Source organism: Pseudochaenichthys georgianus, chromosome 9, assembly GCF_902827115.2.
Source record: "Pseudochaenichthys georgianus chromosome 9, fPseGeo1.2, whole genome shotgun sequence".
Classification (NCBI taxonomy): Eukaryota; Metazoa; Chordata; class Actinopteri; order Perciformes; family Channichthyidae; genus Pseudochaenichthys; species Pseudochaenichthys georgianus.
This window is the reverse complement of record NC_047511.1, coordinates 46,091,165-46,118,832: the sequence shown is the minus strand read 5'-3', so window position 1 is coordinate 46,118,832 and position 27,668 is coordinate 46,091,165. Positions and strand designations below refer to the sequence as shown.

The window sequence follows — 27,668 nt, the reverse complement described above, 5'->3', positions numbered from 1 at the left end:
AACTACAGCAAGATCACATGACTTCCCGTCACAACCGCTAAGCTAAAGGAGTGTAATGTTGGGCTATAAAGGAACTACAGCACGGTCACATGACTTCACGTCACCACCGCTAAGCTAAAGGTGGCTAACGTTGGGCTATAAAGGAACTAATGCACGGTTACATGACTTCACGTCACCACTGCTAAGCTAAAGGCGGCTAATGTTGGGCTATAAAGGAACTACTGCACGATCACATGACTTCCCGTCATCACCGCTATGCTAAAGGAGGCTAATGTTGGGCTATAAAAGAACTACAGCACGGTCACATGACTTAACGTCACCACCGCTAAGCTAAAGGTGGCTAATGTTGGGCTATAAAGGAACTACAGCACAGTCACATGACTTCACGTCACCACCGCTAAGCTAAAGGTGGCTAATGTTGGGCGTGATGAGTCATTCATTCTGTCAGTGTGATGTTTATAGCTTACATTCGCTAGTTAGCCAGATAGCTAATATTTGCAATCCACCAACTCGTGAGTGTGAGCTATCTAAAAAGCTGTCAGCTATATATCTATCTCTCCCATGGAGCTATCACTCTGTCTAGTTAGCGAACGTTAGCTGTCCAGCTAGCTATTAGCACATTGGTGGCTCTCTCAATTGGAATTAGAATGTATATGTAGTGAGAGTAATTATAACAACTTTTTTTTGTAAAGCCGAGTTGCTCTAATACAGCCAGCAAACATTTACATAAATTCCCCAAAATGCGTTATTTGGATAAATGAATCACATATTGATAATCTAAATGGTGAGTTTCTCGCCTGGATCGGTGTTAGTTCTTAATAACAGTTCATTAAAAAGCTTAAAAGCTGTTTCTTTGGCAAGTAAAGGTTTATAAAGCTGCTCGCGTTATATAGCATTTGTGCTTTTACCGGCAGTACCAACACATAATAAGGCTATTTGGAAGTGCCTGAGAGCTGGCAAAGCAGAAGGTGAATAGAGCTACAGGTTATTCAATTGTCATGGATATGCAGTGCAACAGGGAGCAGATGTAAATAGGGTGAAATGGGAAAGTATATCTTATCAGTGTGTTCACCTCTTTAGCTTTTCCTCCGCTGACAGCTGCGATGGATCCCTGCCTGGAGAGATGCTGTCCTTGATATTCTGCACAAACTGTGCCGTTGTATTTGCTGTAAAGTGTCTCTACTGTAGGGTATTTTTCATTATATGTACAGCACTTTGGCTCGACCAAAAATCGTTTAAAAATGTACTATATAAATAAAACTTGATTTGATTCTGCTGGAGGACCAGAATCACCGTGACACCATCTGTATCATCGGGATCATCGTGGGAGGAGATAAGCATTTTGATTGGTGTTTTGCCGGGGTCATTGGGGTAGGAGTCAGATCGCTGACGGCATGTGGAAAGGAGACATTCAATTATAGCGTATACCTACAGACAGAGGCAACGACATTAGGTGAAAACAATTTGGTGGTAATTTATCGAAATGTGGGCAAGAATTGTGTCTCTGGACAGTTCTTTTGACAGATGGAGAAATGCTCTACTGACACCTTTTTCTCATCCTCAATTGAATACATTTGAATAATAATACACTTGATTTATATAGCACACTTTAAAACAACGTCATTTCAAGGTGCTTCAAAATGCAATAAAATAAAAAGTGATCTACTGTAAGGAACATATTGAATGGTATTAAAAAGCTTAATAGCATAACAGGTTAGAAAAACATTGAATCACAGTCTTCACACACAGCATTTCTTCGTCTGCTTTTAGTTGAAGAACCTCACGAGGAGGACCCACAAGAGGAACAGGGGGTTCTGGGTAATCTGGTATTAACTCGGAACAAGGCTGCATGAAAGCTGGTGCCTGCAGGCGATGAAGATGAGAGGACGAGGAGAGCGAGGGAGAAGAAAGTGGAGTGTGTCGGATGTGAACTGCATGATGTTCTGCGCTCTGTTTGTCGTGCTGAATTATGGCCTGACGAAAGAAAAGTGTCTGTTCTTTTTCCAACATTCTTCCCTGCTGTGTGACGGATCCTCCTCCTGCTGCTGAATGCTAATCATGTTGTGGCTTTATGGAATATAATAGGCTACTGTGGGTAATGGAGCAACTGTGTGCATTTATTCATGAGGATATTTAAACAATTGGAAATGTGTACGGAATCTGGAGAATTTAAAACTGGCAGAAATTGTATTATTTTTTTTGAAAATACATTTTTTTATTTAGTTAAAGGTGGGGTAGGTACGTTTCAGAAACCGGCTCGAGATACACTTGTTGTTATATTCCATGGAATGCTCTTAACATCCCGATAGCAATTAATATCTTAAGTGCTTTGACAAAAAATCCATAAAAAAATGTCATCTGTAGAAGCCGTAATACTGTAAAAAGTACAACCAATCCGTGCCTACCTGCCTGTCAGCCTTCCATCGGGGCACAAACTTATCTCGTGCCCTCATTGGTCATGTGCGCGTTCGTGTGTGTTGGAGGAGGGGCTCTATAAGGAAGTGGCAGATTTTTTCCGGTTGTGTATTTTCAAATTCTAGCGATCTCGAGCCGGTTTCTCAAATGTACCTACCTCACCTTTAATAATAATAATAATAATAATAGATTCAATTATGTATAACGCCTTTCAAGGGACCCAAGGCCGCTTCACATGGTGTAAGGACAGACACAAAAACAAACCAACAAACAAATAGGGCAAATAATGAAGTAAACATAGATAAATAGCAGTAGGAGTGGAAGCAGGGGTTGAGTTTGTAATGATGACTTGAGGAAGTCCAGGGAGGCAGCCTTGCTCTTAAATCCTGTATGTATGAGCTCTGGAAATAATAAATGTTTTCTGTGTTTTAGAGGCGCCTTTCAAAGCACCCAAGGACCCCTAACAATTTAGAAAATACACTTAAAAACTACACAAAGGGACAGTAACAGGGAACATATAGCTCCACAGGCTGATCTGAACAGGTGTCTTGCCTTCATTTATATATAGAAATGTATTTATTTGGATACACATTTGTCTGTGCATATGTTAAAAGTCCACATGTTATTACAACAAGCAGTTTAAGATATGTCTTCTTTAATTCCAATTTACTGTATTTTCTAAACCTCTTTGTGTTGTATTTTTATGTATTGCTTAAGTAAAGGATGTGGGTACTTCGTCCACCTCTTCCCGGTTTGAACCAACTCTCTGAAGATGATATTATTGTTGATCTTAGTGAATTGTGAATCTGTGTTTAATATAAAAATTGTATAGAAGAAATTACGATATATACAAAGAAACTCTAAAAATATATTTGAAATAAAATCAAAAAGTCTGTGCTGTTCAAGATAAAGGTATTACCAATAAACATCTGCTGCAGGTTTTCCTTCCATGAGTGCAGTCATTATTGTTGAGTTTTTACAAGGTGTCGGGGAGTGGTATTACAATACAATGTTCACTACAAAACATGTAAAGGAACCGTCTCTGAAGCATGCTCCATTACTGTCATTGATTTTATCACCGTGCGTGTGTTCACTTCCTGTAAATCAACTGACGCATGTGCACTGACTGTAAATCCACAAGAGGGGGTGAGCGGGAAGACATTATAACGGAGACACTTCATTACATTACAACATGTCTAAAACATAGGGGGACATTAGAGGGGAACATGTGTGTTTCATGCACTGGCTAATTATAGGTTTCTGGCTATTTTGCTTCCATAACATGTCTTCACTCAAAAATCAGTTAATTCTATTAACTAGTCTATTTGTGTCTGTAGATTTCTCCTCAATCCCCAAATGTTAGCATTTGATAAAGCCTCAATTGTATGTGCAAACACAAGATTTCAGAACACGCTGCAGCTTCAGAAACGATGCAGATATAAAAAGACAAATGTTCCAAAAACACGTGAAGAAACGTCTTCAGCAACTTGACAACACATGCGCAGCTGGAGACCAGGGGACACTAAAGAGTGACGCACACAGCTGGGGGAACAGGGGACACTAAAGAGTGACGCACACAGCTGGGAGAACAGGGGACACTAAAGAGTGACGCACACAGCTGGGAGAACAGGGGACACTAAAGAGTGACGCACACAACTGGGAGACCGGGGGACACTAAAGAGTGACGCACACAGCTGGGAGACCGGGGGACAGTAAAGAGTGACGCACACAGCTGGGAGACCGAGGGACACTAAAGAGTGACGCACATAGCTGGGAGACCGAGGGACACTAAAGAGTGACGCACACAGCTGGGAGACCGAGGGACACTAAAGAGTGACGCACATAGCTGGGAGACCGAGGGACACTAAAGAGTGACGCACACAGCTGGGAGACCAGGGGACACTAAAGAGTGATGCACACAGCTGGAAGACCAGGGGACACTAAAGAGTGACGCATACAGCTGGGAGACCGGGGGACACTAAAGAGTGACGCACACAGCTGGGAGACCGGGGGACAATACAAAGTGGACGTTTTTATGAAAGTGTTTTGGGCCGATGTAACTCTTTTGCATCATACATTTCTATTTAATAAAGCAAAGCCTGATTTGCATATTTACACATAAACCTCTAACAAAGGAAATGATATTAGTAATTATTTAAGAGGTCAACTAGGTTTCATTTAGTTAATTTGTTTACACTATTCTCTTGCCCATTTAATCAGATGAGAGGTATTTAAGGCATGATAATCCTGCGGAATGGAAAGCATGATATACCTGGGCTCATCCATATTCATAATAACTGTGAAGAGGCTGCCTATTGGCTCCCGGTAGAAAAGAGAGAGACGGAGAGCGCGTATGTGTGTTAGAGAGAGAGAGGGGGATAAGTGTGTGTGAACAGTGAGCGGATCACAGACGTGTGCTGCAATGCGCGTAAAAGGCGCGTTTTCGCTTTTACGCACAGCCAAAGGTGTTGCATAGCGACAGATCCACTATTCTGAACACTGGAGTTATTATTCCAAACCCAGTGAAGGGCACGTGAACCTCGCACGCTTTTCTGAAACTTTGAATTTCTTTGCGCAATGAATTAGATTGTTTTTCTCCACCGGTTTTTAGACTTTCCAACCAGCGCAATGGATCCTCTTTTCAACATCACCGACAGCCCCACTGTCCCCACCAACTCCACCAACGGGACCGAGTACTGGAACCAGTTCGTGCAGCCCGCGTGGAGGATCGCGCTGTGGGCCCTCGCGTACAGCTCCATAGTGATCGTGTCCGTGGTGGGCAACGTGACGGTGATCTGGATTATTATGGCTCACAAACGCATGAGGACTGTGACCAATTATTTCCTCCTCAACCTGGCGTTCGCGGAAGCCTCCATGTCCGCTTTCAACACCGTCATCAACTTCACCTACGCCGTGCACAACGAGTGGTACTTCGGCCTGATCTACTGCCGCTTCCACAACTTCTTCCCCGTGGCCGCGGTGTTCGCGAGCATCTACTCCATGACGGCCATCGCGCTGGACAGGTGGGTGTGTGGAGCTAAAGGTCACCTATTGGGCAACATCCACTTGTCTCTTCTACATCAACATGTGTCCCCTCTTCTTCATGTCTCTTGTACATCAACATGTGTCCCCTCTTCTTCATGTCTCTTCTACATCAACATGTGTCCCCTCTTCTTCATGTCTCTTCAACATGTGTCCCCTCTTCTGCACGTCTCTTCTACATCAACATGTGTCCCCTCTTCTGCACGTCTCTTCTACATCAACATGTGTCCCCTCTTCTTCACGTCTCTTCTACATCAACATGTGTCCCCTCTTCTTCATGTCTCTTCTACATCAACATGTGTCCCCTCTTCTTCATGTCTCTTCTACATCAACATGTGTCCCCTCTTCTTCATTGTGTCCTTCTACATCAACATGTGTCCCCTCTTCTTCATGTCTCTTCTACATCAACATGTGTCCCTCTTCTTCATGTCTCTTCTACATCAACAGGTGTCCCCTCTTCTTCATGTGTCTTCTACATCAACATGTGTCCCCTCTTCTTCATGTCTCTTCTACATCAACATGTGTCCCCTCTTCTTCATGACTCTTCTACATCAACATGTGTCCCCTCTTCTTCATGTCTCTTCTACATCAACATGTGTCCCCTCTTCTTCATGTCTCTTCTTCATCAACATGTGTCCCCTCTTCTTCATGTCTCTTCTTCATCAACATGTGTCCCCTCTCCTCCATGTCTCTTCTACATCAACATGTGTCCCCTCTTCTTCATGTCTCTTCTTCATCAACATGTGTCCCCTCTTCTTCATGTCTCTTCTTCATCAACATGTGTCCCCTCTTCTTCATGTCTCTTCTTCATCAACATGTGTCCCCTCTTCTTCATGTCTCTTCTTCATCAACATGTGTCCCCTCTTCTTCATGTCTCTTCTACATCAACATGTGTCCCCTCTTCTTGATGTCTCTTCTACATCAACATGTGTCCCCTCTTCTTCATGTCTCTTCTTCATCAACATGTGTCCCCTCTTCTTCATGTCTCTTCTTCATCAACATGTGTCCCCTCTTCTTCATGTCTCTTCTTCATCAACATGTGTCCCCTCTTCTTCATGTCTCTTCTACATCAACATGTGCCCCCTCTTCTTCATGTCTCTTCTACATCAACATGTGTCCCCTCTTCTTCATGTCTCTTCTACATCAACATGTGTCCCCTCTTCTTCATGTCTCTTCTACATCAACATGTGCCCCCTCTTCTTCATGTCTCTTCTACATCAACATGTGTCCCCTCTTCTTCATGTCTCTTCTACATCAACATGTGTCCCCTCTTCTTCATGTCTCTTCTACATCAACATGTGTCCCCTCTTCTTCATGTCTCTTCTACATCAACATGTGTCCCCTCTTCTTCATGTCTCTTCTACATCAACATGTGTCCCCTCTTCTTCATGTCTCTTCTACATCAACATGTGTCCCCTCTTCTCCATGTCTCTTCTACATCAACATGTGTCCCCTCTTCTCCATGTCTCTTCTACATCAACATGTGTCCCCTCTTCTTCATGTCTCTTCTACATCAACATGTGTCCCCTCTTCTTCATGTCTCTTCTACATCAACATGTGTCCCCTCTTCTTCATGTCTCTTCTACATCAACATGTGTCCCCTCTTCTCCATGTCTCTTCTACATCAACATGTGTCCCCTCTTCTCCATGTCTCTTCTACATCAACATGTGTCCCCTCTTCTTCATGTCTCTTCTACATCAACATGTGTCCCCTCTTCTCCATGTCTCTTCTACATCAACATGTGTCCCCTCTTCTTCATGTCTCTTCTACATCAACATGTGTCCCCTCTTCTTCATGTCTCTTCTACATCAACATGTGTCCCCTCTTCTTCATGTCTCTTCTACATCAACATGTGTCCCCTCTTCTCCATGTCTCTTCTACATCAACATGTGTCCCCTCTTCTCCATGTCTCTTCTACATCAACATGTGTCCCCTCTTCTTCATGTCTCTTCTACATCAACATGTGTCCCCCTCTTCTCCATGTCTCTTCTACATCAACATGTGTCCCCTCTTCTTCATGTCTCTTCTACATCAACATGTGTCCCCTCTTCTTCATGTCTCTTCTACATCAACATGTGTCCCCTCTTCTTCATGTCTCTTCTACATCAACATGTGTCCCCTCTGTGGAAAGAGACTCTGAAAGTTTCAGGAACATTTGTTTTGTCCTGATCCATTCCTATAACAAACCTGTCTTAAAATGAGCTGATCAGATTTTTTCTTGTGTAACCATTAGCCAATCAGTAACCAAGGTAACCCCCCCCCCCCCCCTTATTACCTGAATCTCCTCTAGAGCTCCATTGAGTTCTTTGTAACCAAATGTCTCTCAGAGGGGCGTGGGGAGGGGCTCCTGGTTTCCATCTGAAGTAACAGACAGAGAATCAGCACTTTGGAAACAGGGCTGAAACAGAGGGGATTATGGGTAATGCTGCAATGATCTGTTTGGTGTTTCAGCCAATCAGAGACAGGCTCTGGATATATCAGAGACCTGTGATATATTGATGAAAAACGGTATGATAGGGGACCTTTAAAGCAGGATATAAATAAAGATTGAGGATTCAATTCAATTCAAATGTATCTATAGCCCAATATCAGAAAACACATTTGTCTCAGAGATAATGTAAAAACTACAAACATATCTGAGCATATAGTAAAAGGACAAGATAAATGTGAAAGTACCAATGAATGGGTACAAAACACAACGCCACGAATACAGTTAGAATCCACTAATGGATGGCACCAGACGTGTCCTCACTCCTCACTGGTGTTATCACAACAGAAAGGAACCGAAAGGCACCAGACGTGTCCTCACTCCTCACTGGTATTATCACAACAGAAAGGAACCGAAAGGCACCAGACGTGTCCTCACTCCTCACTCGTATTATCACAACAGAAAGGAACCGAAAGGCACCAGACGTGTCCTCACTCCTCACTGGTGTTATCACAACAGAAAGGAACCGAAAGGCACCAGACGTGTCCTCACTCCTCACTGGTATTATCACAACAGAAAGGAACCGAAAGGCACCAGACGTGTCCTCACTCCTCACTGGTATTATCACAACAGAAAGGCACCAGATAGCGAGTCTTACGCAGGGAAACGATCCATTATCCAGACGAGAATAACGTTTTGTTTCCTCTCCAGTTCCAGCAATCCAAAAGCACAATGAACCCTGCTGCCTCTCCCGAGTTAAAAACATTTGTATTTCATCACTTTGGTTTTCATTCGCCACCCCTGTAAGCATTACACATAACATGTCTTTTGAACACGATGAAGCTTCTCAAACACAAAAGTCACATGCCGGCTTATTTTCCACCTGTAGCGCAACACAGACGGACCAACATCCTCTTCATGTCAGCAGATTCTTTCACAAGTTGGATCTTAAAAAACACCCTGAAGGGAATTAAACTGATGCGCCTGGTAGTGAGTCTTACGCAGGGGAAGCCCCGGAAAGCAACAATGCATTATGGGTTAAACTAGGGCTGTGCAATTAATCGTATTTTAATCGCAATTATGATTTTGGCCTGCCACAATTACGAAAACAACATAATCGAAAAAAACTATTATTTTGCTTTTCTAGGTTGTGACAGTGCACTGCGACATATTTGATCTGATTGATTTGTATTGATCATATTTATATATGTTTAGTAGCTTGTGGAAGTGCGCTCCGAAAATATTTGTTGATCTTGTTTATTGGTATTTATTATTTTGATATTATTTATTTAAATGTATCATTTATTTTTGTATTGTTTTTTCAGTTGAATTATACGTTCAGGGTAATCAACAGTTGAAAAGATACTGTTCAAATTATTATTTGTATTTCAATAAATGGATGTTTTCAAAGTCAATGAATAATCGTATTTAATAATCGTGATATCAATTATTGACCAAAATAATTATGATTTTTTTTTTCCATAATCGCACAGCCCTAGGTTAAACCATTGTTGATTGTGCTTTTGGATTATTTGAACCCCGAGGAAATAAAATGCACACATATATGATATTAACATTGAGTATTTTCTTGTTTGACATTGGATAATTTCCCTGCGTAACCGTCGGTATCTGGTCTCTCAGAGCCGTTGTACCTTGAGTTAGTTTTCTGATTTATTCCTTTATGATTTAGCCGAAACAAAAAACATCTAATGTCCTCAACAGTGCCTAAATCATAAACACATACAATTTGGCAACACCCCCAGCCACTGGCATCCGCTGGGCTTTTGACTGGGACACACCCATTTGAGTCTGATTTGGAGTGCTTCATCTGTACAACTAGAAACATCAACATTTTTCAGAGATGATCTTGAGATGTTTTCAGGGATTTTGTAGCGTTTTGAGGAGACATTAAAACTGTTGGGCCGCATGATAATAAAGAGCCAAACGTGAAAGAAAGGAAACATGGGTGCACTTAAAAATGATATATATTTTATTTGAAATAGTCCTCAACGCCAAAAAGCTTTGGAAGAAAGTCAAATGATAAGCTGTTTTCCATTTCCCAGGTTGCTCAAATAGCTTAACGAATGACAACATTTTAACATTGGAGAAGTTTACTCGATAATATGCATGTTTTTCAATGTCAATGGAGAAAATTATGAAGATCTAAAGATGAATTGTCCTGCTGTTGGTGTTTGCAGTAAAAGCATCTTTAGTTAGTCTTTATTTAGGTTAATATAAGTGTATGCTTTATTTTGAAGGCATTTTGGGCACGGGTTGATTATGAATCTTTTAATTTTGTAGCTGCTAAATTATAAATAAATCAGAAAAAAATGTCCTTCACCAACATGCAGCACATCACAGTTAATCTCACTTGGAAACATCTCTGGATAATGATGTGTATTTCTCTTTCATCATAACAGGTTAAAAGCACTAACAACAGGTAGCATTACATCACGCACCACTGTATTTGTTTAAAGCATAATCCAAGGGGATTGTGTTCTGTCGCAGAGAAAATGCTTCATTATTGCATTGCTATACCTTGTAGAAATGAGTCAGAGCTTTCTTATTCGCCAAGAGTTCTCATCACGCTGCATGTCTTCTCTTGCGACACACCTGGGAAATACTCCTTTTTCTTGCCTGACGCATCCCTGGCAATCTTCTGCAGACATGCCCATCACATCCAGAAAATGGTGTCCGAGAGAGAGAGATGTGATCAGGTCATAAACTCTCCCTCTGTGAGGAAAGTCGTTCCTGTGTCTGGTCGAGGAGCGGAGAGTAAAGTGGAATTAAAGTCTCTGTAAAATATGACTCGATGAAAGTAATTGGATTGAAAAGAGGCGCTCGGTGTTGGAGAATCAGAAGTTTTTATTGTTTCTCAAATTGTCTTTTAGATGTAGCTAGATAGACGAATGTTAGGCTTTGAACGTGCTTTTAATAGTGTTTACAATTTTGAAAGTTAGTAGTAGAGTTATTCGTTTGTGGACTGTAATTTTGAAGTCTTGAGTTGCCAGTACAATCCATTGTTAAAAGGCCTTTTTAAAGAGTCCTCTCCTGCTGATGTTCAGGTGTATATCAGTATGTAGTGTCTCTACTTTAAAGAGTCCTCTCCTGCTGATGTTCAGGTGTATATCAGTATGTAGTGTCTCTACTTTAAAGAGTCCTCTGCAGCTGATGTTCAGGTGTATATCAGTATGTAGTGTCTCTACTTTAAAGAGTCCTCTCCTGCTGATGTTCAGGTGTATATCAGTTAGTGTCTCTACTTTAAAGAGTCCTCTCCTGCTAATGTACAGGTGTATATCAGTATGTAGTGTCTCTACTTTAAAGAGTCCTCCCCTGCTGATGTTCAGGTGTATATCAGTATGTAGTGTCTCTACTTTAAAGAGTCCTCTCCTGCTGATGTTCAGGTGTATATCAGTATGTAGTGTCTCTACTTTAAAGAGTCCTCTCCTGCTGATGTTCAGGTGTATATCAGTATGTAGTGTCTCTACTTTAAAGAGTCCTCTCCTGCTGATGTTCAGGTGTATATCAGTATGTAGTGTCTCTACTTTAAAGAGTCCTCTCCTGCTGATGTTCAGGTGTATATCAGTATGTAGTGTCTCTACTTTAAAGAGTCCTCTCCTGCTGATGTTCCTGTGCATATCAGTATGTAGTGTCTCTACTTTAAAGAGTCCTCTCCTGCTGATGTTCAGGTGTATATCAGTATGTAGTGTCTCTACTTTAAAGAGTCCTCTCCTGCTGATGTTCAGGTGTATATCAGTATGTAGTGTCTCTACTTTAAAGAGTCCTCTCCTGCTGATGTTCAGGTGTATATCAGTATGTAGTGTCTCTACTTTAAAGAGTCCTCTCCTACTGATGTTCATGTGTATATCAGGATGTAGTGTCTCTACTTTAAAGAGTCCTCTCCTGCTGATGTTCAGGTGTATATCAGTATGTAGTGTCTCTACTTTAAAGAGTCCTCTCCTGCTGATGTTCAGGTGTATATCAGTATGTAGTGCCTCTACTTTAAAGAGTCCTCTCCTGCTGATGTACAGGTGTATATCAGTATGTAGTGTCTCTACTTTAAAGAGTCCTCTCCTGCTGATGTTCAGGTGTAGATCAGTATGTAGTGTCTCTACTTTAAAGAGTCCTCTCCTGCTGATGTTCAGGTGTATATCAGTATGTAGTGTCTCTACTTTAAAGAGTCCTCTCCTGCTGATGTTCAGGTGTAGATCAGTATGTAGTGTCTCTACTTTAAAGAGTCCTCTCCTGCTGATGTTCAGGTGTATATCAGTATGTAGTGTCTCTACTTTAAAGAGTCCTCTCCTGCTGATGTTCAGGTGTATATCAGTATGTAGTGTCTCTACTTTAAAGAGTCCTCTCCTGCTGATGTTCAGGTGTATATCAGTATGTAGTGTCTCTACTTTAAAGAGTCCTCTCCTGCTGATGTTCAGGTGTATATCAGTATGTAGTGTCTCTACTTTAAAGAGTCCTCTCCTGTTGATGTTCAGGCCTAATGTTCATTTAATAAATGAACATTATGCTGTGTTGAGGATGACTTGAAACTACAGATGAGACCTTTAACTAATCAGAAACATGTTTTTACTGAAGTCATAAATCAAAAGAAAAGAAGGGCAATTTCCTCATAGACTTCCAGACACTCAGACTTCTTTTTGCAACCAGTGGAGTCGCCCCCTGCTGGCCATTACAGGCAAACAAGCCTTAAACCATTTCCTCATAGACTTCTATGCAATTGTATGTATTATAGGAACAAGGTTACAACTTGACTAATACATACAGTTTTCAATCTGGAGAAAATGTTGTCACAATATGATAAAAGATTATGAAGACGGTCTTCCTGGTTGAACTTGCTCTGAGCTTCATATGGCAGTAGTTAAGTTTGATAAAGGAAACAATTCATGGATTTTAGAAGATGTGGATATTGAATGTATTTTTGGTTCTGTGTAAAAAAGTGAACCCAGTTTCGGAAATTCATGTTAGTATTATTGAAATGAGCTGTAATGTGGGGCTTTCTTTTCTTGTTCTTATTGTCTAATGTTGGAGAAGGCTCTTCTGTGTACCTCAGTCTCGGTTAATGTCTCACTACCTTCTGGATGCAGTCTTTGTTAGAAAGCAGACAATAAATGTTCAGACTGAGGCGTGGTTTTATCTCCAAGTGCCAGACTCTGTCCTGAAGTGACTGAAGTGCGGAGAAAACATGTCTTGTTCTTTGTATCTATACAAGGCTTCACTTCCTCTCAATTAACATTCGTGTGTGACGGAAATTCCATCAGTGGTGACAAGAAAAAAAAAAATAGCTCACTAAGAGGCAGATTTAGTTAATGACTGAAAATTAGGGCTGTCAAACGATTAAAAATGTTAATCAGATTAATCACAGTTTAAAGATTAATTAATCAGATTAATCACCATTCGAACTATGTCCAAAATATGCCATTTATTTATGTATATTGTTGGGAATGGAGAGATAAATGAAAGAAGGCGGATATATCCATTTAACATACAGTATCTATGTTTATTATAAAAATGTTCTGCATGTCAAAATGAAAGACAACCCACACACCTATCAATCATCAAACCGTGGGGTCTTAATTCATTACGTGTTGATTTCTATCAACGGGGAGTACTTCAGGAAAGTCGACAGAGGGGGGGGGGGGCTAGTGGAGTACTTCGTGACCACAGAGTGTGAATGTTGTGATCAGCTGTTTTAGCGCAGTTCTCCAGTGAAGGGGGGAGTCTCCCTCCGCAGCCGGTTGGCGTAGTTTTGGCACAGTTCCGTTGTACAGACCGACGTTAACAGCAGCCTGTCTGTGCACACGGAGACCGACTCTGTCGTCCGGTGATCAAACCGCCTTCTGGAAAAGCTTCACAAGCACGTCGGTACGCAAATGCGCTTTGTGACACAAGTGACGGTACGCATTTCAGATTACGCACATAACCTGCGTACCAGTTATGTGTTACCTGTACTACAGCAAAAGTATTCTCCGTCGGGACTTCCTGCAACAACACCATGCAGTTATCTTGATTCTGATTGGCCAGAAGACATTATCAAAGATGTTCTATTGAGAAGACGATCACTATGTGACAAAAGTTTTCAAAACCGTGGCTACTGAAATCAATCTTACTAACCGCTGTCTGTGCAATTTACTCCGCGCGAGTTGGCAGACTTTATTTTGCTTACTTTAACATCATTTTTCATGGTGGGGCTAAGCCATGTCTTGGTATGGGTGTAGCCTACCCCGGCCATACCCTGGCGCTGCCACTGGTGGCACGTATGGGGCGGGCCATTCTGCACATGCAATAAATGCGTTAAATATTTTAACGCAATTAATTCCAAAAATTAATTCCAAAAATTAATTACCGCCGTTAACGCGATAATTTTGACAGCACTACTGAAAATATATGCGAAACAATCACAAAATGACTACAAGAAGATGCTACAGTAAATGATCCCCTAAAGTACACAAGAAGTTTACTTGATCTTCTTCGGGATAGATTGAAACCTTTAAAGTCACAAACACCTCTACGAGTAGATGTATAACCAACAAAAGGGCCAAAAAACGATGCAAAACAATCACAAAGGCACGCAATTTGACCGAAAGTATGAAAAAGGACGACAGATAGATGCCTGGAATCTACAAAACAACTACAGAGAATTCAAAAAGAAGCAAAAATAGCACAAAAAAATACGAGACGCCAAAAATAGGTTCAAAATCACAACTGGGAGACTCTCAAGTTACTTCAAAAAGCTACATAATTACTTAAAATATATGCAAAACAATCACGAAGGCATGCAATTTGAACAAAGTTAGATGCAAAATGATTACAAAAAGTGATCTTGATCTTCTTCGGGAAAGGTTTTAACCTTTAAAGTCGTGAAAACAGCTACCAGTAGACATATAACCATCTAAATAACTTTAAAATAGATGCAAAACGACATATCTGCATCGTTGAGGTCGACTAGAATAGATTTAAATTGTGCAATGTTCCAAAATCACATTTTACAACAGCATCTCTGTATGTGTATTCACTCTCTGTCCTAAACGGCTTGTTGGAGCTTCTGCCCCCCCCCCGCCCTCCCTGTGAGCCCAGTGTGCTCTGATTGGTCGGGACGTTGTGAGGCTCGTTGCGAGACTCGTTGCGAGGCTCGTTGCTGCTCGCCGACAGGTTTCCTGGTCGGCGATACAGCGAGAACAAGCGAAACTCATCCTGAGCACACAAACACTCACAGCCGAAGTCAAAACAATAAGCGTGGCTTGATATTGAGGAAGAAAAAGGTTTGTAACGCTGTGAGAACGGGTCTGCGGAGAGCATTTCTCCGAGACCCCAACTCGTCTATTACCAGCGTTCAGGGACCTATGCAAGTCAATGGGACTCCCTGTTAGTTAGCCAAGGGGTCCTGGTGTGGGAGGGGCTCCGAGGATTGGTCCATTTGGGTGTTCACACGTCCCAGAACCAGGAAGCAAACAATGGAAAATGAGAACTCTCCACCGAGGCGTTCGGGGGCAGCAGACAGGTCTTCTCTGTGTTAGAGCTTTACTCCCTACAGGGTGTACTTTGAGGGTCTGTGACTGCAGACCGTTCACATGCAGAAAGACCTTCACAACACAAGGGGACGGGTGATAACCGGAAAAGCACGACATGGGACATTTAAGGTACACAAATTCACCATCAACTAGTTGTTAATTAACATATTAGCAGTAAATTGGCTCTTTATTAGTCATTATAAAACACTTATGAATGCCTGGTTCTACACGACCATATTCTACAAGTAATAGGCAATAGTTAGAAATACCTAATTTTGAGTTATTTAGACACAATTAACACATATAGTTTCATGTCTTGCTACATAAGAATAGATCATATTTGTTAAGTGTTATTATGGGTGAATGTCATCTGTGGAAGCCGTGGCGCTGTAAAAAGCACGACCAATCACCTGAGCCGGCTAAAGTAACTGGATGGCCTACCTGCCTGTCAGCCTTCCATCGGGGCACACACTGATCTCGTGCCCTCATTGGTCATGTGCGCGTTCGTGTGTTGGAGGAGGGGCTCTGTGAGGAAGTGGCAGATTTTCTCCGGTTGTGTATTTTCAAATTCTAGCGTCCTCGAGCTGGTTTCTCCATTCTTACCTACCCCACCTTTAATATACAGTGTTACCGAAGTGTTTTCTGAAAATGTCGATTCACCCGTCGGGAACCATCGCTCACATCCGTCGTTGAAACTTCACTTCTTAATTTCCCTTCTCCGCTTCCTGTGCTCCCATTAGCCGCTTCCCATGAGGTAACTTCTGGCAAATGTGTGGGATCTCATCGGGGGGGAAGCAGCTGATAGTACTTCATCGCTACAGACACTCGGGTGGTGTTTCTGCAACACACCACCCGTAGATCAGCAGCTCCCGGGCTGATTGCATTCAACGTGTTGAGAAAACCCCCCACGCTGTAGAGACGGTTGTTCCTCAGCTGCATTCATGGCTCGAGTTCAGGCCTGTGTTGTGTCTAAAACGTCATACATGCTTTGTATTTAGTGTTTGTATTCCTTTTCTCTGGGATTCTCTGTTGGTGAAATTGGGTTTTTTAAGGAGTGGCTACTTGCTGGTAAACGTAGTGAGGATACGACGAAAAAGTGGTTGGAATAACGAAGCAAAACGTCCCGTTATGGGCTCATTTATTAAGATAATCATATTTGTCTGTATTCGAGTGATAATGGCTCGAGTTCAGGCCGGCGTTGTGTCGAAAATATCATACTTTTGTGTTTAAATGTGCTGTTTTTTCAGTGCTTAAGTGCCTCCCAAAAGGCACAATAAGTACCCATATGGTGCTCTCATAATAGTCAAAATGCTACTTCTCACACTCAACGACCAACATCTTGGATACCTAACAGAAGCTACTCCGCTCCGGGGAACACAGCACTATACAAACACAATGATATATCTCAATCTTCTTTTTTAAAGTGGTGTACCGCAATACAAGTGTCAAAAAGAAACCACTTTGTGTTTCAAGGTTCAAGATTCAAGGCTTTTGTTGTCATGTGTACATAGCTACAGATATGTCGATGACATACTGAGGAAACGGGCTCCTCCAACAGTTCAACACAATAAAATAGAATATAAGTCGTGCCATAAGAGTCTATATTCAAGTGATACATAATGTGTATGTTGCTAACTGGTGAATGTTCTGGATGTCTTTAGTTCAGTGTCTCTACATGTCTCCATGCTTCAATGTTCAAAAAGCTCTTTATTCTTCTCACACTGCCTGTGCTGCAGCACCTCTTTTCACCCTCTGTCTGAAACCAGAGCCCAGTCTGCTCTGATTGGTTAGCTGGCCGGCTCTGTTGTGATTGGTCAACCAGCTTAGAGATGTCCCACTCCTTAGCCTATCACGTACAATGTGTTGGAGCGCTATCCAACAGAAGCACGAGTGTTACATAGTGATGACATTATTAGGGATGTCCCGATCACCTTTTTTTGCTCCCGATCCGATTCCAATCATTTGATTTTGACAATCTGCCGATACCGATTTTTCCCGATCCGATCTTTATGCAATGCATTAAGAGAAAACAAAGGTAACAGATAACGGCTGGTCATCCAACGCGATGAGTTCAGCTATCTTGGCTGTTATTGTGTTGGCCTTCTCTCTGTTCTGGGGCAGTTTCGCTTTCCTCTTAAAAGTCTCTGAAAGTGTCGGTTGTTTCAGTGCCGTTACCTGAGTGGCCGCTGTGTACTCGTCGTGTTGTTGTTGGTGTTTGTTTCTCAGCTAGCGTATTAGATTGGTCGTGTTGAACGTAGCTCTGTTCTTTCCACCACGCGGAACCTCTGCCTTGCAAACATTGCATCTGGCTGTTACACTGCCTTCGCTTTCAATTTCATAATACTTCCAAACTCCTGACATTTTCTCTGTCCCGACTCCCGAGTCACCAGCTGAACGTAGCCTCTCGTTAGCTTACTGCTACTATTAGACACTGCGCCCACTCTGTTGCCAGATTTCAGAGAAATAAGCAACCAGGTCTGAAAACAAGCCCAAAGAAAGCAACACATACATGATGTTGTGTAACTTTAAACCAAAACTAATTCCTCAGGATGACTTTAAGACGTGAACATGGTCATTTTTGTTTTGTAACATTAAATAAATAAAAAACATTTTAGAATTAAAAAAAAAAAAAAATCCCGATCCCCGACATCTCTAGACATTATGTTCAGGAAGTAAACAAAGGAGGCTTTCAGGGAGGTAGAGAAAGTTCTCCTGGAGGCAACACAGGGATTTTAGCCTTTGCAGACCATTTACATGCACTAAAACCTAGAACACATGAAGGGGAAAACAGCCCAAAGAGAAGAAGGGCCTCTTTAAATAAAACTGGATAACTTGTCATCATAATGGCTCATGAGGAAATGGGTTAGCATGCTCACCATCAACAAAGCAGGCTATCGTTTAATAATGAAACTAACACTAGTACTAGAGTAGAAGTATTCAGTAGCATAACATAGATAAAGTACAAGCACAACCGACTTGTGCTAAAGTTCAGCACTTGAGTAAATGTTCTGCTTGTATTTGGACCAAAGTCTGGTTTATTGATGATAGCATTTGGTGAATGAATGAAATACCCTGAAGGGGACATGCATACGTTTCATAGCAATCAATTGATTTGTTGTCAAGACATTTCCACTCTGACCAATGGACACCAACCTCTAGATGGATTCATTGATCTGAGTTAGAAATACACTTCATTTTGGAAATGTATGTTTCACGAATATCGGGCCATTTCTATCCTGCTGACCGATATGCAAACATCACCTGCTCGGTAAAGATATCAGATTGTGGATCCCATTAGAAAATATGTCAGCAACATTGGAGGCATCACTTTCATTTCAAGGTGCTTTTATTGTGCTAAAATTCATGAACAGATGTGCAAAAAGACCACAAAGAGGCAGATTTACGTAAAATGAATGAAAATGTGACTGAAAATACATGAACACCACAGATAGATGCAAAGTGACTTGGAATCTGGGTGGCATCCATTTCACTTCAAGGTGCTTTGATGGAGCCAACATGTGTAGGAAAAGGCTGCAGTTGTTCACAGAATAAAAATACAGTTATAGGACTCTACATCGCTGACACTGCCGTGGCATGTTTTAGTAAAAGAGACATCACCAGTAACAGAATCACAGCTCCAGAGAGAAGCACAGTCTGGCAGGCGGATCGATGCGACAGCCGCAGGAAAAGAAGACGGCAAGTCTGCAGCAAATCTTCAAGCTTTCATCCAACTGGTTAAATAATCCTTCATGAAGTCAACAAACATGTATTTATGGTCAGCATTTGTTCTTCATAGATATATGGATGGATAGATGGATAGATAGATAGATAGATAGATATATGGATGGATAGATAGATAGATAGATATATGGATGGATAGGTAGATAGATATATGGATGGATAGATAGATAGATAGATATATGGATGGATAGATAGATAGATAGATAGATATATGGATGGATAGATAGATAGATAGATAGATATATGGATGGATAGATAGATATATGGATGGATAGATAGATAGATATATGGATGGATAGATAGATAGATATATGGATGGATGGATAGATAGATAGATAGATAGATAGATATATGGATGGATAGATAGATAGATAGATAGATAGATAGATATATATATGGATGGATAGATAGATAGATATATATATATATGGATGGATAGATAGATAGATAGATAGATAGGGTAACACTTTGTATCAAGGTACACAAATTCACCATCAACTAGTTGTTAATTAGCATGCATATTAGCAGTTTATTGGCTCTTTATTAGTCATTATAAAACACTTATTAATGCCTTATTCTACATGACCATATTCTACAAGTAATAAGCCTTAGTTGAGTGTTTTTCCTCAATAACCCTCTAATTAGTGCTTATTTATTGCAAGAAAGGAAGTTGTTGTACATGAGTTCTGGTCTTAATATGCGCTGCTCAATATGGGCCTCATAAGGCAGCAGTAGCACAAGAATAGTAATTCTCCCACAATAACACTTAACAAATATGATTTTCATATTTGCACATTTAAGAAGAAAGTGAACTGAAGAGCAGAAAGTGAACTGAAGAGCAGAAAGTGAACTGAAGAGCAGAAAGTGAGCTGAAGAGTAGAAAGTGAACTGAAGAGTAGAAAGTGAGCTGAAGAGTAGAAAGTGAACTGAAGAGCAGAAAGTGAACTGAAGAGTAGAAAGTGAACTGAAGAGTAGAAAGTGAGCTGAAGAGTAGAAAGTGAGCTGAAGAGCAGAAAGTGAACTGAATAGAAGAAAGTGAACTGAAGAGTAGAAAGTGAACTGAAGAGCAGAAAGTGAGCTGAAGAGCAGAAAGTGAACTGAATAGAAGAAAGTGAACTGAAGAGTAGAAAGTGAACTGAAGAGCAGAAAGTGAACTGAAGAGCAGAAAGTGAACTGAAGAGCAGAAAGTGAGCTGAAGAGCAGAAAGTGAACTGAAGAGCAGAAAGTGAACTGAAGAGTAGAAAGTGAACTGAAGAGCAGAAAGTGAACTGAAGAGCAGAAAGTGAACTGAAGAGTAGAAAGTGAACTGAAGAGTAGAAAGTGAGCTGAAGAGTAGAAAGTGAACTGAAGAGTAGAAAGTGAGCTGAAGAGTAGAAAGTGAACTGAAGAGTAGAAAGTGAACTGAAGAGTAGAAAGTGAGCTGAAGAGTAGAAAGTGAGCTGAATAGCAGAAAGTGAACTGAATAGAAGAAAGTGAACTGAAGAGTAGAAAGTGAACTGAAGAGCAGAAAGTGAACTGAAGAGCAGAAAGTGAACTGAAGAGTAGAAAGTGAACTGAAGAGTAGAAAGTGAACTGAATAGCAGAAAGTGAACTGAATAGAAGAAAGTGAACTGAAGAGTAGAAAGTGAACTGAAGAGCAGAAAGTGAACTGAAGAGCAGAAAGTGAACTGAAGAGTAGAAAGTGAGCTGAAGAGCAGAAAGTGAGCTGAAGAGAAGAAAGTGAACTGAAGAGCAGAAAGTGAACTGAAGAGCAGAAAGTGAACTGAAGAGCAGAAAGTGAGCTGAAGAGCAGAAAGTGAACTGAAGAGTAGAAAGTGAACTGAAGAGTAGAAAGTGAGCTGAAGAGCAGAAAGTGAACTGAAGAGCAGAAAGTGAACTGAAGAGTAGAAAGTGAGCTGAAGAGCAGAAAGTGAACTGAAGAGCAGAAAGTGAACTGAAGAGTAGAAAGTGAACTGAAGAGCAGAAAGTGAACTGAAGAGTAGAAAGTGAGCTGAAGAGCAGAAAGTGAGCTGAAGAGAAGAAAGTGAACTGAAGAGCAGAAAGTGAACTGAAGAGTAGAAAGTGAACTGAAGAGCAGAAAGTGAACTGAAGAGCAGGAAGTAGACATCCATGAGTCGACTGCTACTAATTTCCCCTTTGCGACCTGAAGAGTAAACGGGTGAAGTCCGTCAGAAAGCAATGACTGTAAGTGTGTAAGGCAATGACCATCAACTGGCGGCCCGTGGGCCTTCCCTGCCCTGAAGAAGTGATCCTTCATCAGCGTGAAGAGTCTGCTTTATGCGCTCCGCAGTAGCCCCCCCCCCCCCACTGAAAGACTGAACATCCTTTCTAAGGCATCCATAGTTTCTTTCTATATGTAATGAAAGATATTTGGTTGCCTCACTTCTATATGATATTAAACACAACACACTGGTTCTCTAAAGGCACTGCTGGGATTCGAACCCAGGATCTCCTGACAGGCGCTTCGACCACTAGGCGACAGTGCCTCCTGAAACCATGGGTTTCCTTGACATGCTTGACATCCTGCTAATCCACTGAGGCACTGCTGGGAAGTGATTTGGTTTATGTGGATTGTTTCATTCAAGGACAAATATTAAGACACGATGGAAGACAAGGAAAATAAACATTTAACACATTACAATCACTGAAGAGAAACATGCTCAAGACCCTCTGACGTACATTCAATCTGGGGGTTTGACTGTACTGTGAAGATTGACTGGTGCGCAAAGGACTGCTTTAGTTTGACTTTATTGAATCGTGGGACCCTGTATCTCCTTTTTGATGGAAACAATTCCTATTCACTGTTCAGGACATGGTTTGGGTTTCGACATGATGCTGATAGGCTGATTCAAAGAGTTTCTCACAGGATTGACCCAACAATTCCACCGTGATTGATCTCGTCAGCTGAAGTTTCCCCAAGCATGACCTTTTAATGTTCACTTACCGTAAAGACCCCAGCCAGTTCGTTGCAGACGGAGCCGATGACTTCCTGATCAGAATATCAATGGCCGCTTATGTTGGCCGCCTCTCCAGCTCTACATTTTCTCCTTCGATTTCCACTGCCTCCACTCCCTCCTACGTCTGTGGTCCCCAGAGGGCTCGTGACGGGAGGTTGTTCCGCCCAATACTCTCTTTCTGGTGACATGAAAAGTGGGAACACTGTGTTACAGCTCGATGGGAGGACGATGTGATATGAACAGGACACAGATGTGTTAAAGAAGAACACGTCTTGTTTGACAGTCAATTTACCAGCTAAACCACAAGATGTCTTCTGTCAATTTTACACACAGTGAGACAGAATGTTCACTCTTAGAGGATGTATTAAATTGGTTCTCATATTTCACGGATAGCTCTCGATCACCAGGCAGCGCTGGGATATGAACCCAGGATCTCCTGTGTACAAGACAGGCGCTTCAACCCCTAAGCCACATCGCCTCTTAGTACCCCAAGCTACAACCCTGATCTCTGATAAATGAAACCATCTTACAAGTCATGGTCACATTTATTCCAGATACTTGCGCATTTGCTATCCTGGCTCCAAGATGGTGGAATGAGCTCCCATTGACATCAGGACAGCGGAAAGCTCACACACCTTCCAGACTGAAAACTCATCTCTTTCGACTCCACTTCGAGCGATAGAACTATTAACAGAGCACTTATAAACTAATAAAAGGGCTGGCTTATCTAAAGCCAGTTGAGTAGCACTGATGTACTTTATGATTCTGTTTTCTTCATGTTTGTATCTTGTTGGTCGAACGCACTTATTGTAAGTCGCTTTGGATAAAAGCGTCAGCTAAATGCAATGGAATGTAATTTCCTCTTATAACCACTTGACTCCGGTCCTAATTTGAATTGGCTGCCATTTTAAAGGCACTGGCTGGATATGAATGCAGATCAGTTTTAAGATAAGAACAGGATTAAGGTGCTGTCGCCTAGTGGTCAAAGCGCCTGTCTCGTAATCAGGAGACCCTGCGTTCAAATCCCAGCAGTGCCTCATGAGGTTTGTGATTTGGATTATGTAGATTGTTCTCATTCAAAAAAACAGTGTGTAAACGTTAAGGTGTATTTTCCACTGAAACTACACTGAAGGAATGTTTAAAGTCTGTCTCGTAAACACGAGATCCTGTTTACAAATCCCATCTCATGGGGTTTGTCTGATTTCTTATTCAAGAAAAACTGAACCTCAGGAATTTGTTTAAGATTTCCACAGTTGTTTCTATGATATGTAGAATGCTTCACATTTTGTTGCATCACTTCCTTGTACAATAAACTTAACACACTGGTTCATTAAAGTGTACAGATTGTTCCCAGTGTGAGGCACTGCTGGGATTCGAACCCAGGATCTCCTGTTTACAAGACAGGCGCTTTAACCAACTAAGCCACAGCACCTCTTTCTGGTAATCTGGAGATGGGTTTTTTCTCAATTCAACAGTAAACTATTAACCATGCAGCAACCTCCTGGTCTGAAAACGTAAAGGTCCCATGTCATGCTTGTCCGGTTAGTACCCGTCCCCTTGTTGTTATGAAGGTCTTTCTGCATGTGAACGGTCTGCAGAGTCAAAACCCCTCAAAGTGCACCCTGTAGCGAGTAGAACTCTAAAGACCTCCCCAAAACGCCTCGTTGGAGATTCCTCATTTTCTTCCTGGGTGCTCTGACGTGGGGATACCCAGAGGCCGCACCCTCTGCCAGCCTTTCAACAAAGCTTCCCAAACCTTTCAGCGATGCATGCCGGATATGCTCAGCGTAGGGCTGAAGAACGATGCTGTTCCTGCTTTGTTTGGACCAGCGGGAGATTCGGGAACACAACCTGTCAGTATTCATGTTGTTTGTGTATTTATGATGTTTAAAACAAACAAGGTATCTACCACGACTGTTTCAATGGGTACACGTTGTTCTGGCTCTCCGCAGACCCATTCTCACAGCGTTATAAACCTTTCTCAATATCAAGCCACACTTATTGTTTTTACTTCGGCTGTGAGTGTTTGTGCGCTCAGGATGAGTTTCGCTTGTTCTCGCTGTATCGCCGAGAGGCTTGTTGCTGCGATCTGCTGCGAGGAGCGCAGCAACGAGCCTCTCAACGTCTCGACCAATCAGAGCACAGTGGGCTCACAGGGGGGGGGGGGGTAAATGTAAATCTATTCTAGTAGACCTCAACAATGGAACTATGATCAGTAGAAATGGCCGTGACACGGGACCTTTAAGCCAACTCAGAAGTTACTAACAACACAGTTCCTATAATGACCACTGGAGGCACAAACCTAAATGGCTGTATATGAAGGCAGCTTTGATTTAAGACGAGAAAGCAATATCACATTTATTTCTGGAAAAATATCTCATAAAGAATTAATCCGCTGAATCGCTGCTGGGATTTGAACACATGATGTTGTGTTATCTTCTTTTTCACATCACAGAATGAATGCAACTTTGATATGAGAGAAAACTGACAGGAGTTCAAGGGCACTGTCGCCTAGTGGTCAAAGCGGCTCTCTCGTAAACAGGAGATCCTGGGTTCAAATCCCAGCAGTGCCTCAATGTTTGTCTGATTTTGTTGATAGAGATTGTTCTCATTCAAGAAAAACTGAACCTCAGGAAATTGAGATTTCCACAGTTGTTTCTATGAAAGGTAGAATGCTAAACATTTTGTTGCATCACTTCTTTGTACAATAAACCCAACACACTGGTTCATTAAAGTGTACAGGTTGTTCCCAGTATGAGGCACTACTGGGATTCGAACCCAGGATCTCCTGTTTACAAGACAGGCGCTTTAACCCACTAAGCCACAGCACCTCTTTTTTTCAATAAATATACACATTTTAGGAAAGGAAAGGAAGTTTGAGCAGAGTGGGTTTTATATGAACAGTGTAATAACTGCAGGTGCCACAAGCCCATGTTTCACTACGTTGTTCAACTTATTAAAAAGATCAGTTCAATGCAGCTAATGTCGTCTTACGGAGCGTCCACACTACAGCTTCAAAAATAGCTTGGAGCTGGGCGTGTCTGGAGCTTGGGGATTTTATTCAAGCAACACGACCAACAACCAATCACATGAATCTCCCGCCCCCGACATACAAAGCAAAAACCCCCGGGGATTTTATGCGAGCAATATACATATAAACTCCCCAAACTGGCGAAAACCTACCAGTTTCCCCCACTGTCTCTGCCACCTCCCTCCATGCTGGTTCCTCCGGTTTGTATCCCGGTAGGTGAAGAGGGTCTGGTCATACAAAACCGGGTGATTCGCTACGGCGATAGTTAGTTTCTCCTCCGACTTTTTTTGAAATATAGAAATGAACGGTGGGATATCTCTCCCAGCTTAGACGCGGTTTGATTGGCTACGGCTTCAGCTGTCAGATTTTGGGAAACGGGATTTGATTGGCTGGCGCTGGCTACTCCGGCGTCTCCGGCGTCAGAAGTTGAACATTGTTCAACTTCTGACGCCGGAGACGCCTGAGACGGACCGCTCTGCTACCCACAATTCAGTTCGGCGAAAAAGCGAGGCAACGTGACGTCACCCCATTGAAAGTGAATGGGCAGATTGAAGCTTTCGACGCTGTCGACGCTGTAGTGTAGACGGGCCGTTAGTGTTATTGCATGATGTTAAAATTGGTTTGCCATGAATTTAGTGATGGATTGTGAACATTTGAAATGTAGCATTTAAGTGTTTCTCATGTTGTTGTTTTAATAAATCAGACACTGATGGTGCAGCGCTGTCCCTCTTTATATAGGCTTTTTCCCCCTAACAAAATATGTTTGCGCTGATCAGGGAGTACTGGCTGACTCTTTTTTTCAAAGGGGGTACATTATTGAAAACGTTTGAGAACCACGGTCGCCTAGTGGTCAAAGCGCCTGTCTCGTAAACTGGAGATCCTGGGTTCAAATCCCAGCAGCGCCTCATAACAGTGTCTAACCCTCAAGGTGTATTTTCTGCTGAAACATAATCACTAAAGGAATATATTTTAAATGTTTTCTAAGGATTCAGAAGTTGTTTTCTATATGCTAGGAAATCATCAAACCCAGCATGTACCTGTACTTTCTACGTACACACTCACCTTAGAGAGGCTGCTGTTAGTGATGGAGGAGGACACAATCCTTCACATTACCAACATATCAACATCCTGCAGTCTACAAAGTACTTCAGACTAGCTGCTCCTTCACCAGCTTTGAGAACACTTTCATGATCAATCATTATAAAACATATCATATATATTATTCTGAAATGGACCAATCTGCACAACGACTACTTTTACTGTCTTTCACTATATTTTGATGAGAATACTTTTCTACTTTTACTCAAGTACAAGATCTGAGTATTTCTACTTTTACTCAATATATGAGTACTTCTACTTTTACTCAAATACAAGACCTGAGTACTTCTACTTTTACTCAAGTACAAGATCTGAGTATTTCTACTTTTACTCAATATATGAGTACTTCTACTTTTACTCAAATACAAGACCTGAGTACTTCTACTTTTACTCAAGTTCAAGATCTGAGTACTTCTACTTTTACTCAAGTACAAGATCTGAGCACTTCTACTTTTACTCAAGTACAAGATCTGAGTACTTTTACTCAAGTACAAGACCTGAGTACTTCTACTTTTACTCAAGTACAAGATCTGAGTATTTATACTTTTACTCAATATATGAGTACTTCTACTTTTACTCAAATACAAGACCTGAGTACTTCTACTTTTACTCAAGTACAAGATCTGAGTACTTCTACTTTTACTCAAGTACAAGATCTGAGTATTTCTACTTTTACTCAATATATGAGTACTTCTACTTTTACTCAAATACAAGACCTGAGTACTTCTACTCAAGTACAAGACCTGAGTACTTCTACTTTTACTCAAGTACAAGATCTGAGTATTTCTACTTTTACTCAATATATGAGTACTTCTACTTTTACTCAAATACAAGACCTGAGTACTTCTACTTTTACTCAAATACAAGATCTGAGTTCTTCTACTTTTACTCAAGTACTAGATCTGAGTACTTTTACTCAAGTACAAGACCTGAGTACTTCTACTTTCTCTCAAGAACAAGATCTGAGTACTTGTACTTGTACTCAGAACACGACCTGAGTACTTCTCTCTTCTCTTTGTAAAACAACAACCCTTTGAAAGGCCAATAATCCAAAGTAAGCGACATGATCAAACACCAGAAACTACTTTTAAATGTCATTTGAAATAACTCGTCCTTCTTTATCGACTCCATCCTAAACATGGCAGCAGCCTCTCTGCGTTACATCGACCTGTCGGGCTATTTGTGGATAACAGGAGGTGTGTGTCACGTATGCATCCATCCTGCTGCCTGACTCCAGAGAGAAGTGTCCCATCGGGAGGAATCAGGTATTGCCCACAGTCTGATATGTGGAGTCTCGCAGGGGGGGGGGGTGCTTCTGAAGATGAGAAATGAGAGGGAGGGCCGTGTGCAGAGAGCAACCCACAGACGTTAAACCCGGCTGCAGCCATGGCTGTTCGGAGTTACAGAACACAGGGACTTTAATGTGAAGGAGATT

The 27,668-nt window shown here is 41.6% G+C and overlaps 1 protein-coding gene and 2 non-coding genes across 5 annotated transcripts in view; 1 reads left to right on the top strand and 2 right to left on the bottom strand.

Moving 5' to 3' along the window:
* Window positions 1-4,846: 4,846 nt before the first annotated feature.
* Window positions 4,847-27,668, top strand: part of tacr1a (tachykinin receptor 1a) — an 85,600-nt gene continuing 62,778 nt past the window's right edge. For all 3 annotated transcript variants that reach the window (XM_034090743.2, XM_034090744.2, XM_034090745.2), the window contains exon 1: window positions 4,847-5,438. In XM_034090743.2, the coding sequence (XP_033946634.1) occupies window positions 5,044-5,438 (395 nt within the window). In that variant the 5' untranslated portion in view covers window positions 4,847-5,043. The remainder of the gene's footprint in view (window positions 5,439-27,668) is intronic.
* On the bottom strand, window positions 23,463-23,536 carry trnat-ugu (transfer RNA threonine (anticodon UGU)). Its single transcript has one exon. It is a non-coding gene; the product is annotated as a tRNA-Thr (tRNA).
* Window positions 24,862-24,935, bottom strand: trnat-ugu (transfer RNA threonine (anticodon UGU)). Its single transcript has one exon. It is a non-coding gene; the product is annotated as a tRNA-Thr (tRNA).